This window comes from Polyodon spathula, chromosome 25, assembly GCF_017654505.1.
Source record: "Polyodon spathula isolate WHYD16114869_AA chromosome 25, ASM1765450v1, whole genome shotgun sequence".
Lineage (NCBI taxonomy): Eukaryota > Metazoa > Chordata > Actinopteri > Acipenseriformes > Polyodontidae > Polyodon > Polyodon spathula.
Window position 1 is genome coordinate 19,345,778 of NC_054558.1, and position 14,129 is coordinate 19,359,906.

The following is a 14,129-nucleotide window of genomic DNA, read 5'->3' on the forward strand; positions in this document are numbered from 1 at the left end:
ATTGTTGCAAAGTGTGGCACAAAAACGATGCATAGATGAGAGAGAATGAGGTGAGAGTTTCAGAACAGTAACAAAGAGAAAGGCAGTGGTGCATGTGAGGCAAAGGCAGATGAGTTAATGAAGTGTTACATTGTTAAAAAAAAAAAAAAAAAAAAAAAAAAAAAAAAAAAATCCGAAACCTTTACTTAACCAGATTTACAAGAGCGATTTGGCCAAGCGGCACATGGTACATGAAATGGTACAAAAAAAACCCAACGCTTCAGCCTGTTTTGCATCTGGGGTGCTTCATTAAAACTGTTGTTAATTGGTTACCTAGAATCGCACCCGACTTCACCTGGACACACTGAATTATCAGCATCCCCTCATTCACCAGCACGTTGCAGAAATAATGTCTGCAAAAGTTACTTTGCTATTCCGAGAAATGACCCTAATGATACTGGAGTGAGAAGGGAGTTATGAAATGGTCCCTTGGGCTTGGAGAACACCATAAAACAGTATTATGAAAAAAAAAAACTAAAAACTGTTAACTCGGTCTTGTAAGACCTGGCTAATTGTTTTGCTTTCTATTTTTTATAAATTGTATTAAATATGATTACTCTCAATGTATATGTTGGCATAGTAAGAAGGATAGCAGTGTTTTTGTTATTGCTTTACTACAAAACTGAATTAGGTTTAAGCACTTCCCTTACAGACTGTTTGCCTGTGCTGTGTATCCAAGCTAATCTTAATGAGCCCTGTTCTGTAGAGCAGAAGAGCTGAACCTGTCTTCAGCACGTGTTGTTCTGTTCGACCCGGGAAACGCATAAGGAATTAAAAATCACTTGATTGTGTTAAATAAAGGGATAACCGTCATTTCAATTCTGGGTTTTAAAAAAATTAATAATTTAAAAAAATTGCCAATAACATGAAATAGGGAAAAAAGATTGTGTTTTGTCCTTGCTTTTCAGCCTACAATACTGTACAGCTGTAGTCTTGTTAACGCCTGACATCCCATAAATCCTAAAAAAATAGAATTAAAAAAAAAACATATTTCATGACAATTTATTAAATTAACACTTTACTGTAAATGCAGTAGCTTTTCGTCTTATCTTTCAGAGCGTTTTTGTATTGTAGATATTAGTTATTCAAAAGGTGTTTTCTTTTTCCAAATCAGTAATGCAGTATTGACTCAAGCTATGTCTGCTTAATAAAGTACTTGCAATCCTATCATACTTCCTGTTGTGCTTTTTGTTAAGAGTTTAAATTGTAAGCAGGAAGGGTACAGTATAGGCCACTTGATTTCATCTTCTATATTTCTTCAGTCTTCTCTATGTGCAATGAAATCCTGTACACACAGTCTGGTACTCAAGGGCATGTTCCTGTCATTTCTTACGATGGATTTTCTGATCTGTTACCAACATTCCAAACATGCTAAAGTTTAAACATTTAGGAAAATACATAGAGATTAGCACCCATACTTCACAGCAAATGCCTTGTAGATTTCAATTTCAATAATGTAGCAATAAAGTTCCTGCGATCCCTGCACCGCTGTTTGCTGAGCACTGTCCACTTGTGCACCTTTCCTGTGTCCTGATGGGAGCAGGAGTAAGCGTAGTACAATCCATTATTAATACAGGACCAGTGGATCTGAACAACCCAAATCCAGTGGATTTAAGACCACATGTCATACCACATACAAGGTTAGCATCCAACTTACACAAATAAAATAAAACACATTTTGAATGGCTTTGTGTTTTATTTATTTATTTTTTAGAAATACTGCGATTGGGAAACTGAAATACAATAAATTCTAGGATGAAAAAATGACATGAAACGTAATCCAGACAATAATAATAACAAATCACTAGGCTGTTAAATGCCAACCAAGGCTTCAAAATCCATACTACCATTACAAATTGTCCCCTAAAATATGGTTTTTGCTTTAAATCAGAAATATGTTGATATTTTTCAGCTGTATGAAGCTTAGACTGCTCTTCCTCACATGGTCTGGACTGAGAGCCTTTGGATCAGGGACACTTGCTTTTACCACCAGCAATAAGGGAGTGCACACTTTCTTTCGCTGCTGTACTGTGTGCTTCTTGAAGTGATAAGAAAATCGAAATTCTGGTCGTCTCCCCTTTAAAGGCTCTTGTCTTGTTTAGTTCAAGCTCTCTCTGCTTGGGGTCCACTGCTATGGAAGTGATTACTGTACAGCATCAGTGGTACACTCTCACTGAACAAGAGGCAAACCCCCAAGTTTTTGGTCATTTGATCAGCCCCAGAATTTTGCCGGTAAAAAGAAATATAGAAAGAATCAGCAATGCCAAGAAAAAAAAACAGACACTTCATTTTCTGTCTTTGTGTCTGTCCTTGTCCCTGTGTCTGCTTTCATCCTTTGCTCTTTTGGAGTCGCGCTCTTTGCTTCTGTGTCGCTCCCGCTTACTGTCTTTCCTTTCTTTGTCATGATCCCTATCACTCCGTTCTCTCTCTTCCCTTCTTGCCCTCTCTCTGTCCTGGGATCTGTCCCTCCGTCTCTCATCTCTGTCAATACCCTTCTCCCTCTGCCTGTCGCGTACTCTCTCCTGGGAGAGCTGCCTCTCTCCTCTTGCGTGCTGCCTGTCCGTAAATGAGTGGTCGCTCATCATCATGGGCAGATTGATGGGTTTTCGGAAAGGTCTGTCCCGTCCGCCGAACCTCAACTGCCCCGATTCCTTCTTACCCCCCAGCCCTCCCCCAAGGCGGCGTGGGACCCAGCCTTTCAGGGTTCTCTCCTGTTCAAAGTCCACAAAGAGCTCACGCTGGTCCACAATCAGCTTATTGGCATCCCTGTGAGCTTTTAAAAGGGCGCGCTCCTCCTTGTATTCAATAAACGCATATCCCTTGGATATCCCTGTGACGATGTCTCTGACAAGACGAAGCCTCTGAATGTCTCCGTATTTGGAGAAGACCTCTTTCAGCTTTTCCTCTGTCGTTTGGCGGTTGAGTCGGGATACGAACAGAGTGCGGTGAGGGTCCCCTACCACTTCTTTGTTGGGGACATAGCGTGCCACCATCGCCCTCCACACGGCCCGGTCGTGAGGCTCCACGTCTGTACCATCGATGCTCCCAGCTCTGAGAGGGTTGTACACGGTCGCTACAGGCGCCCACTCGTTCATCCTCTAACCCAAGAAACAGACATTTCAGATCAACCAGCTGACGTCAATAAATTTTAATTATTATTATTATTATTATTATTATTATTATTATTATTATATTATATGCCAACATATTTAGTAAACAATACATATGAGTAGGGTACGAAAGCTGATAGCTTAGTTAAGCCAATGCAATATAACAGTACACACCAACTATAGGAGAAAATGAATTAGCATGGAGTAATCGTCATTGACAAAATGGTAGCTTTTTGCTTTACTATATTTTCTTTTTCGCACGGCATTTCAAGTTTAACTATGTGTGTACAAAGTAGTATAATAGCACTAGTAATTGCACTATACATTAATAATAGTAATTACAGTCCGGAATCTTTACCTTTCTTTACCGGTTGCCTGCTTTTCCGATACAGCTGCCTATCGCCTTTATGAATTTACGCGAAGGTAATATATTCGCTAATAATAACAATGTATTTGATTGAAAAGCTCTCGCTTTTTCTAAGTTAAGAAATGGCTTCGATTGTTTCCAGTGCTGATTTTTTTGTATTTTAATGCGGATCCACAAACTCTCATGGTGGTGCGGCTATTAGAATAGTCCGTGTGGAAACAGTTCCTGTGTTCCTTTCATGAGCGTGTGACAAGTACAATGTTGCCGACCCGTCAAGGTTACCACGATGTGTTACTGTAACCCAAAACGGTTAACCCAGATCAAAGGGGTGACTGTTCTGCAAAACCCTGAAAAGAGTTGAACTGTGTGTGTAACCAGAACCAACAGATTGAAAACTCCGAGCAAAACTAAAGCAGCTTTTTTTTAAAAGGGTGAACCCATTTCCTCTCTATCAAACACACACAAGAGTTTCTATAGCAACCCGACGCAAAAAGCGTTGTTTTCAACCTGCCCACTGCCCGTTCTCATAGCGCAATGGATTAGACACGCTATCGGGAAACTGAAGCTCACAGGTGGAAAGCACACGCTAACTAACAAGGGCTCGTCTTTACCTGTCCAAACCCTTTGGAAACCCTTTGACTTTGGACTGATTTAAACAGAACTTAAACTGGCATCTTATTCAACGACTCTGGTTGGCCCGAGGGCACGTCAATCAAACTGGATCTGGTCAGGTGAGTAAAGTTTCAGCAAAGGAGGAAGTTCGAGAGTTGCAAAAAAGGGTAGTACGGTTTACATCATGCAGTACGAGGGTTTTAATCACTGTTGTGATTGAAGATTTTGTGTCACAAACAGCAATCTCTCTGTAAGAAACGCAGCGCCTTTTAACCCGTGCTGAATAAGTTAAATTCGCTCACTCCAAGAGTCGCGATGGAGGATCAGGATTCTGCACCCGCTTTGGCGTTTGAAAAGGACGCTTTTGAACTGACAGTGGAAGATGTCTATGACATTTCCTATGTGATCGGAAGGGATCTGCTCAAACTTAGCAGCGGGGGCAAAGAGGTTTCTGACCTGCAGTTTAAAATTGTCCGGGTGCTGGAGGTGTTTGAAGCTTTAGTGAACCAGTCCAATCTGTCGCTGGAGGAGCTCAAAATGGAGAGAGACAATCTGAAAAGTGAGGTGGAAAGGCTTCTTGGAGAAGGACCGAGTGACACGCAGGGCACGGTGAGAGTTCAGTTCCACTGTAATGCATGCATGCATGCATGCATGCATGCATGCATGCATACATGCATGCATGCATACGTGCGACTGGGGTCAGTTTTTTTTGCACTCGAGCTAGTGCTAAAGCCAAGGTTAGGTACAGATTTCACACTTGTTTAAATCATGACGAGCGAGTCTGACCACGGTAATGAATGGTGTGTTTCAAGTTCACCTAGAAGTTCTAATAAACTAATACAACTAGACAAGCGTTTCTACAGTACTGCTCTGCAGTGTCTTTATGTTATCCTGCAAATCATTCTGTCGATTGTGTGGGAGGTACGGGTTTGTTTTTCACGCTTGTCTTCTCAGTTGAATGGTCGTATAAATATATTAATGATTTATGTGAGAAGTGTACGGTTCCAGACACGCTGCAGCGTTATTAATAAAGTGTGCGAAATGTGAACAAAGTCAGAACCCCAAGCGGACGTTGATGAGCAGGCGATATATGACTTGAGAATGAATAGCTTGTTGGGAAAAGGGAAAGAGGAAGGGAGGTGAGAAAGAGGAAAGATAATAACTTTATATATTAGGAAAACAGGAAAAGCAGGAATTTTATAATTGAATTAAGACGATTAACCAAAAAATACTAATGACTACAGCCAAAGGGCGCTAAATGTATAGATGGAATGGGCTCCATATCGATCCAGTTTCGCTTGTACTGTTGAATTGAATTTAAGAATCAAATTCACATCCTAGAATCTCAAACAGTCTGCAGTCTCTGGAAAATGACAATTCTTGAACGGGATGGACCAATCAGGAGTCGTCCCAGCAGAATTCTAGAATGCGTTCGTTGTACATTTAGGCTTTTGTTCTCTTGCAAAGTTTATATTTGGATGCGGTTTGTTATTATTATTATTATTATTATTATTATTATTATTATTATTATTATTATTATTATTATTAACATGTATCTGATTATTGACACGTTAGTTGAATATGTGACATTGGTTCTTAAGATACCGTAATACATGTTACGTATACACGTACCTTCTGAACCAAGGAAAACAAAACGCTACAAAACGTTGCCGTTAGGAAGCAGCAGGCTGCTAGAAGTGACTATCCACCAGCTGTATGGCGTCATTACGTGTGTGAAACAGTGACGTCATTTTCACCCAGGATTTGTTAACTGCTTTACCTGTAAACTTTATTTAAACAAGCAACAATCCTGCTTTGTGTTCCACAGCAAACGTTTGGAACCGACAAGCTGGTGATTGACCTGAATGACCCCAACCGCCCCCGCTTCACCCTGCAGGAACTGAAAGACGTGCTACAGGAGCGCAACCAGCTCAAAGCGCAGCTGCTGGTCGCGCAGGAGGAGCTGCAGCTGTACAAGAGGTAAGGGGAGCGTGCAGCTGTTAAATCTCTGCAAGGGGATTCCATAAGAAAGCAAGTCAACCAGACATGTTTATTAGATAGATCGGCATTTCGGCTCATGTCTTTATCAGTGTGCATTACAAGTACACTTGCTAACAGCTTAAAAAAAACTTTATTGAGCTTTTTTATATGTCGTTTAAAGACATGGGAGTTATTCAAACACCCCAAGTTCATAACAGTGTAAAGCATATGTTTGTACAATAGGGCATGCTAACAAAAATAGAATTGCAGGTTTAATGAGAGCCGTTTGTGGAGTCTTTATATATTTATACAGTATAACAGGGAAGGTAAATGTGCAATGGCGTTCCTATAACCTGCTATCCAGATGAGGAGATGAAATACCTTTAGACTGTTTTCTTTCGTGGTTATACGGTGCGCAGTACTTTGCTCAAGAGGAGTCGGTAAACCAGTTTGGTGCGTCCTAACTTTGCAGCGGGATCCTCCCTCAAAGTGAGCAGCAGGCAGTGGAAGAGGAAAGGGCTGCCAGCACTGCAAGCAACACTAAAGAAGAGAAGACTGCAATAAGAAAGCTGTAAGTATCAGCAGTACAGGTATGCAGAAACTACAGACAGGCACCTGCTGTAAGGAGATGGAAGGGTCTGACATACAAAGCTGCAATGCTGGTCATCTGAGAACAGGGACATGTCTAATAAGAGCGTTTCAGCATTCTCCAGGCAGAGCACAGCATCTGTCAAGGTAAGTGTTGCCAGGTGACATTTTTGAATGGGGCATTCCCTCAATGCCAAGGGGTAACCAGTGCAATGCATTGTCTGAATGCATGCTTACAGGTGGGCATAGGCACCAGGAAATATCTATTTACTTAATGAAGATCTGCTCTCAATAATTATTTTCCTAGGTGGCAACTTTTGGAAGATCAAGTAAATAAAAGGACAAAACAAGGTTGTGCTATCTATTGAGTGAGAGGTGTTTGTTTCTGTGAATGAGATTGCGTCTTGGAGAGTCCAGTATTGTGGGCTAACACTATGAACTCATACTAAAATGCACCAGGCCTGGGATTTATTGCTGTTGTTTTCATTTACCACTGAATAGCGGATGGGAGTAAGAGTTTGGTTTGTGTAATGCAATCCCTGTTTCACTATTTCTGTTGATGAGTGGACCCTATTCACAAAGCTGTAACTCCTGAGTGATTTAAAGAATGAAGCTTGAGATTCATGAAACTCTGCTAGATTTTTTGACATTGTTTCAGCATGAAGTACTGCTGAGATGTTGGAATGCATGAAGCAGTGTATATAACTGTAGTTCTATTACTGCATTTGGAAATGACCAGGCATGCATTGTTGTTTGATTTGAGTTTGCATCAGCATTGTTTCTTAAAAACACTAAACTTTGTCAATATTAAATCTTTTGACTGGTATCTTTTGTCTTCTTTTTTTTTAGGTTTTCATTCAGTAGAAAATAACCAAATGAATGAACACTGCAGAATGAATTCAAACTCACCTAGAGAACCACCTGCATTACTGTAAAACGATTTGAAAGTTTTTATATCTTCAGATGAGAGGCAGGTGTATTGTCTTGACAGTATTTTATTAACACATCTTATAATACAGACCAAGCAGCAGACCAGGGTTACTATAACATGAATTTAAAGCGAATCACAGTTGTGCCTTTCATCCATACTGTATTGCATTAAAATATCTGCCAGTTCACTTAAAGAAATACAATTGACAGTTTACCCTGAAAATATAAATTTAACAAATTTAACAAATTTTTTTTTTTTTTTTTTTAAGTGAATTTTGTGCATTCTTTAAATAGTAAAGTGTTTTTAAAGATCATTAATGCTTTTCTTAAACTGCCTTATAAGGAAGGGGATGAAGGACCACACTTTTTGTAAAGTTGTGTTTTGTTGTTCTAAAATGTCTGTTGAGGAGATAACTCCAATGTTTCAGTACTCCTAGAAGAGTGGGTGTTTCAGGTCTATTAGCACATACTCTCCCACATTCCTGGTGATCATGGCAGATCCATAGCCGATTAGATATAATTCTTCACTTCGTGTGTTCAGTTAAAAAGAAAATCTAGTGCTAGTAACTCAAACGTTATCCTTTACACATTGAGAATTAACTACAATATTATATAATAAATACAGTATCTCTCAATTTTTTTATTTGTATAGTTCTGCATACAGTAGACGTCACACTCTGTTTGTTACAAAACAGACCTTGTAATTTTCTTGTGTATTTGTTTAAATTAGGTAATTAACACCTTTTTGTTTCCTGAACTGTTAGATTGATCTTCAATTAGCAAGGTCACATTCAAATTTAGTTGTATGTTGCAACTGACTGTCCGTTTAAAACAAAACATCTTGCTTTCAAAAGCCAGCATCCCAGCTTTATTTAAATACTTTTAATTGAAGCATTTGGATTGGAACATTTAATAGATGTGCATTAAGAGGTACAAAAGGTTTTTCAAGTTTTTAAAACTACACTTTTTAATGACAAAAAAAAGTCACTTTCCAGTTTTTAAATGGAGTATGTATGCATTCATCAGCATTTTCAGTTCATGGAAGTTTCTGTAACATCTTACTCTGGTACCATAAATAATTATATTATTGCTAAGCATACAGTTATCTTGTCCCTCAGCTACTAGTATATTGAAATTATGAAAACATCTATCTATTAAAAAGAGAAAAAAAAAAAAAACACCCGACAACACAGAAGTCCTGTACTACAACTGCATGCTTTGGAAGCACTTGCCCTATCTGTATACAAAATACTTTGAAATATAGCATGAATATATATTTTTAAAAAAAGTACTGGATGACCATGGACTATCATTTAAGCTTGCCTTAATTTTATTATTATTTTTTTTAATAATTTAATCTGCAAAATGCAACGTAGGAAGATTTAAAAATGGTCCAATTCTTTAAAATATGAAAGATCATTAGCACATTCCCTTCACAACATCTTGGATTACAGCAAGAGGGGACGTCAATGTTTGAGCCAGGGGTGCGCTTCAAGTGAGGCTTTGCTTCTGTCGCCGTAGTCATAAAGCAGCTCCTCGTCTTTTTCTATATCACGAGAGGCAACAAGTATCAGGTGAGGTATTCCGTTAATGTCGTGAAGTTTGGTTTGACAGTTTCCGTTTTTACTGTGGTTTATTAGTCGTCCAAGACGACTGGTTTCGTTTGTAGCATCCACGCTGGGAAAAGGAAAAAAAGTAAATTGGTACATGAAATAGTACAGTATTCTTTTTATAAAAAAAAATACTGTTTAGATACAAAATTACCAGTATGTTTTAGTCAGGTACTGGAAGTAGTACATATAGCAGCCAGTTGTGGGGTCTTGTGCATACATTCCTTCTCTTTTCTTAGCATCTGTAAACTCAATAAGGTCTCCATGATACTCCACTACAAACTCTCCTCTCTGGAAAGGTTTAGTAGCAAACACACCCCTCCCTTTTCCTTCAATGTGTTCAACCTGTAAGAGACCAGTATACGCATTACTGAAAAGACAAAAAGTGATGCATTAAAAGGAAGTAGAAGATCTGCTATTAAACTCTGTAGAGATGTTCACATTTTTGTTAATAAGTATACATAACAAGTGTTGAGACATCTAGCCCAAATAGCTTTTTCATATTCGGTGGTCCTGAGTAATCAGCTTGTAAATCATCTTTCATTCGCTCTGTTCCAAAGAAAAGCAATTCTCCAAAACCTGCTGTTAAATATAGAATACATTACTTTAAAAAATAAAAATATACCTTCATTCCATCTTCTATTCCACATATGATTAATTCATCAATATGTTTCTTTTCCTCAAACTGCAGAAACAAAACAGAAAATTATGAAAATGCTACCTTATGTTTCCCTGTAAACGAAGTAGCTCTGTACAATTTCAGGAAAACAACTTCTCCGGGCCACTCCAGGTGATATTTAATTCAACAGGACAACATCCTCAGAATTAAGACTTGGCAAGTACGAGGGTTTAATAAATAAATCATTTAAGAACTCTGATCGTCACAGGGTGTTGATTGCTGACCTGCAACTCTTTTTTGCTTTTCCTAGAGCTTCTTCTGATTGGGTAATAGTCTGTTACTTTCCGGTTTTGGGAACCTTTGCTCTCAGCTCTGCAAAACAAACAATTAAAAGGGTGTCTAAACAGAAGTCAGTAATTCTCTTGTGCAGGTTGATACACCCCCCCACCCTTCCCTTTTAACACACATCATTTTACATCTACTGTATTTGATTCTATAGTACTATGAAACTACTTGCCCTCTTCGTGCGGACTGTTTTGCTTTGACCTTGCGTGGAGTGTCTTTCTTCACATTGGATCGGTCAGCACCGTTTTGTGTAGAGACGTCTGTGTTGGAGTGTACAGAAGCAGCTACACATCCCGTTTTACTTGTAGTGACTGCTCCGTTACACTGTTCTGCTTCCTTCTCTTCAAATTTTGTAGCATCGGCATTTATAGCTGTCTTTTTCTCTATTAAAAAAATAATGTTCAAATAAAATTAAGCTTTGCAGTAGAAGATACTAAAGAATGGTGGTACTTTAAAACTGGAAAACAGTTTTTACAAGCGAAAACAAAATGGAGAACCTTTATACTGATGAGCATCAGTCACTGATTAACAAGAATTGATTTATTAAGATTCAATTCAAATTTAGTCTGCTGACTAGTCATGGGAATGTCAACTTCACTCCAGAGTAAATATTGCATTTAAATTAAATGCAATCAAAATAAAATAAAAAACTATCTATATATACACACACTTAATGATGCATCTGGCTCATAGGAAACGGATTCTGCGATGGGAGTATTTTCCAGCAGTGCATTACAAGTACTTTCAAAACGCCAAATGAAAACCCGTACCTTGGTCTTTCTTCTGCGTTTCGTTTTTTACAGCACATTTTCCTAGACACCTTGCTTCACTGCTAGGAGTGGTAGAGTTTTCATCTTGAAGTGGGCAGCGTTTATGACCAGACTTGCCTGGACTCAAGAAACTGCGTATTGAAGGCTGCCCATTTAAAATGATATCCTGTTGTGACATGGAGACACAACAGTAGTCTTTTAATACAAAATAAATAAATAAAAAAAACACATTTGCGTGAACTGTTCCGATGTATTTTTATTTATATATATATATATATATATATATATCTCCAAATACAAACGTGTCCCATTGTTATTTCACCAATATATACAATAGAAATGTACATGTTTATCACAATGGTAGTTCTCCACAAAGGTTATGCTTTGTACTATTTCATTTGCATGCCTTACTATGTTAAAAGATTTTGTAACTAAAGAGTAAATCATACATACTCGCATTAAATTGACTTTTCGCTTAATCATAATTAGATACTCTAAAGTACTTGTGAAGGAAGTCGATATTTTGTTCGACTCCAAATAAAGGCTAGGATCACTACTTTTTCAAGCTGCATCATAATACAAAACAGTAAAAAATATTAGTGTACAGTACAGGTAATCGCTATTCCATATCAAAACCAAGGCGGTCTCAAATGCACTACAGTGAAATGGAAGAAATCACATCAAAACGATGATAACGTCGATATAAACGGCACAGATGTATGCAGGAGTCTAGCTACATAAGAACGCCGAACTGGGTTCCAAATGAACTGTTCATGCATACCATCGCCACTGCGGATTAATTAAACAGGCATGCAGAATTATATACAAAACAAAAAGGCAAGAGTCAGTCCCAAACACCAATACACGCACAGGCTTCACCCAAGTAAAGTTCACATGAAAATGAATTAACCCAAAGTCTTGCTGACACTCCAACGGAAACATCATAGATAAAACACTGATACAATACAATTGTTTTTGGAATGACGGCAAAATCATTTAAAATTACACATTAACAAAATAAATAAAAATAAAAAAAACACCACACAACACAACACTGGGCCTGAAATAATTTGTGCACATCTAAAATGTAGGACCTACCCGGTTCATTTCGGGCGTGTTTTCCTTTGTCCCTTTCTCCTCTGTGGTCCGAGTAGAGTCGTCTGCTTTACCTTTACTGGGGACAGAGGTGTTCGCCTTTCCTTAAACAAAGGTTACGACATTTCACACAGTTTACAGTGAACTACTGCGGTGTACTTTCTTCAACTAAAACAGTGTATGCAATCCCTCCCCTCCGCCATATTTAAGACCCAGAAACAGTACAATGAACCACGTCGCATTTAAAGGGCCTGCAGTGCACAACAGTAACCCATTTCCTATACTGCACCACAAGAAACGCACTGATGAAATGTTACAAATAACAAGCACTGTGGTAAATACTACTACAATGCACATATTTTTAATTACACATAGGGTAGTTTACATTGAACAACTGTTTTTTTTTGTGTCTTTTCCCAAGACAGCACATACATGCATGGACAAACCGTGACAAATAAATAATTGCCACTGTGATTTCTGTACTTAATTGTGCCCAAATTGAGCTGCGTGCCTTGCACTGTTCTACACTTTCCAATACATATGGGCAGGGTAAGGGGAAACACCACGGCAGTAAATTAAAATAAAATAAAAAAAGGTTAAAAGCGTCGTGCCTGGAAATCAAGCAAGTCCTCATTGAAATTCTTAACCACCCACCGTGTTGCCGATTTGAACGTGTTCATTTACAACTGTACAGTTCTTCTAAAATCAACGTAACAATTGATTTTATTAAAGCAGAGGTTCCTCTGATTTACAGGCAGCCCACCCCGAGTCATCTAGTCTAGTCCACTGTATACATGTAACCTGTCTTGAGCAGAGATAATTCAATAACGAACTAGTGAACAGGAAAGGTGCACCAAGGCTGCTGTGCCCTGCAATAATGCCTCAATCACTACCTGTATTTGCGTCATTTAACAATGCATTAAATCTATTTAGTGTAATACTTAAAACTATCCCTAACAATCCACGCATCAGAAATGCCAAGCGGCAAACTGCCCCAGTGCTTTTTAACCAACAAATATTTTCCAACACACCCTAGTTCACTTTAATCAAAGCCAATATTAAAGGGTTTGGATACTGTCTTGATAATGCCACAAGGCTATGCTTTAGTATTAACAAGAGGAAAACATAAAGCACTGTGCCCCCGTCACTCAGTATAGAGCGGTAGGTGTCGTGCAGAATTAGTACGTCAGGCCTTGTGAGTGGACATGCTGACGACAATTAAGTGTGAACTCAGCTACCGCAAACAAGGCTGTATTTGTGGCTAACAGAACAAGGACTGCCGATCACAGTACTAGTTCTTTGTCACATCAGGACAGACTGTACCTGTTCTCCAACAAGCTGGAGAGGCGCTGCAGATTGCTTATACAGGCTTCATAAAACATGATCTTCTTTGCATTACATATATATGTAGATATACAAGCGTCGAAAATGCACTGGATAATCTGAAGAGGAAGATGCATTTATATTAAAGCCATTATAACAATACTCCGCGTAATACACCCGCGTTCATACAAAACCAAGGACATACACTGCCGTACACAAATCCCGATTCATAAAAGTCTAACGAGCCATTTATGCCAGGCCAGTGTAAGTGTTATTGTAACTTTAAACAGACTAATGCACGCCACATTCTACCATTCTTAAATCATACAAATGCTAATCATAATGCGTACGTACCTCTTGCCATTGCAATGCAATTCCAAATACACTTTTAATACTGCAATTTAAGTCTGTTATCCAGTTTTACATCCACTTGCATATATCTCTTAATATTAAAATCTATTTCGTACAAATTCAAAAAAATAAATAAATAAATACAAATCCACACGAGAACATTTTTACTGCCTTTAACTGACTGCGGGTGATAAATAACCCCGCCTCCGCTGCTCTTATTGGATACTCGTGTTAATCTGACGCCTTAATTCGTCATTTGGGAACCAGCTCGGCTCATTCTGATTGGCTTCTACAGAAACACGAAGCCTTTTTCTGAATCGAGGAGAGGTCAGTTTGGGCTGTTTGAATTTCAAGGCTGACTCGGATTGGTTAGAAGCGACAGTGAAAGAG

At 38.6% G+C, this 14,129-nt stretch overlaps 4 protein-coding genes across 5 annotated transcripts in view; 2 read left to right on the plus strand and 2 right to left on the minus strand.

Moving 5' to 3' along the window:
- The window catches only part of LOC121299697 (RILP-like protein 1), an 8,460-nt gene extending 7,254 nt beyond the window's left edge, over positions 1-1,206 (plus strand). Inside the window, exon 5 of the mRNA XM_041227631.1 lies at positions 1-1,206. This exon is cut by the window's left edge and continues 1,180 nt beyond it. The gene's annotated coding sequence lies outside the window, so the exon portion shown is untranslated.
- Positions 141-3,703, minus strand: snrnp35 (small nuclear ribonucleoprotein 35 (U11/U12)). Its single transcript, XM_041227629.1, has 2 exons — positions 3,508-3,703; positions 141-3,137 (listed from the first exon to the last, which is right to left on the minus strand). The coding sequence occupies exon 2, from the start codon at positions 3,132-3,134 to the stop codon at positions 2,325-2,327; it is 810 nt and encodes a 269-aa protein (XP_041083563.1). The 5' UTR covers positions 3,135-3,137; positions 3,508-3,703; the 3' UTR covers positions 141-2,324.
- Positions 3,704-4,267: 564 nt separating this feature from the next.
- On the plus strand, positions 4,268-7,628 carry LOC121299696 (RILP-like protein 2). The gene is made up of 4 exons (XM_041227630.1): positions 4,268-4,737; positions 5,957-6,108; positions 6,581-6,679; positions 7,546-7,628. Exons 1-4 carry the CDS (start codon positions 4,444-4,446, stop codon positions 7,565-7,567), a joined length of 567 nt encoding a protein of 188 aa, XP_041083564.1. The 5' UTR covers positions 4,268-4,443; the 3' UTR covers positions 7,568-7,628.
- An 865-nt stretch (positions 7,629-8,493) lies between these two features.
- LOC121299694 (N-lysine methyltransferase KMT5A-like) lies at positions 8,494-13,930 on the minus strand. Of its 2 annotated transcripts, none has more exons than XM_041227627.1 (8): positions 13,743-13,930; positions 12,069-12,169; positions 10,971-11,136; positions 10,373-10,583; positions 10,140-10,227; positions 9,862-9,921; positions 9,391-9,581; positions 8,494-9,303 (listed from the first exon to the last, which is right to left on the minus strand). In XM_041227627.1, exons 1-8 carry the CDS (start codon positions 13,750-13,752, stop codon positions 9,093-9,095), a joined length of 1,038 nt encoding a protein of 345 aa, XP_041083561.1. In that variant the 5' UTR covers positions 13,753-13,930; the 3' UTR covers positions 8,494-9,092. The 2 variants fall into 2 exon arrangements, with proteins under 2 accessions (XP_041083561.1, XP_041083562.1); XM_041227628.1 differs by lacking the exon at positions 13,743-13,930 and adding an exon at positions 13,389-13,487.
- Positions 13,931-14,129: the final 199 nt, after the last annotated feature.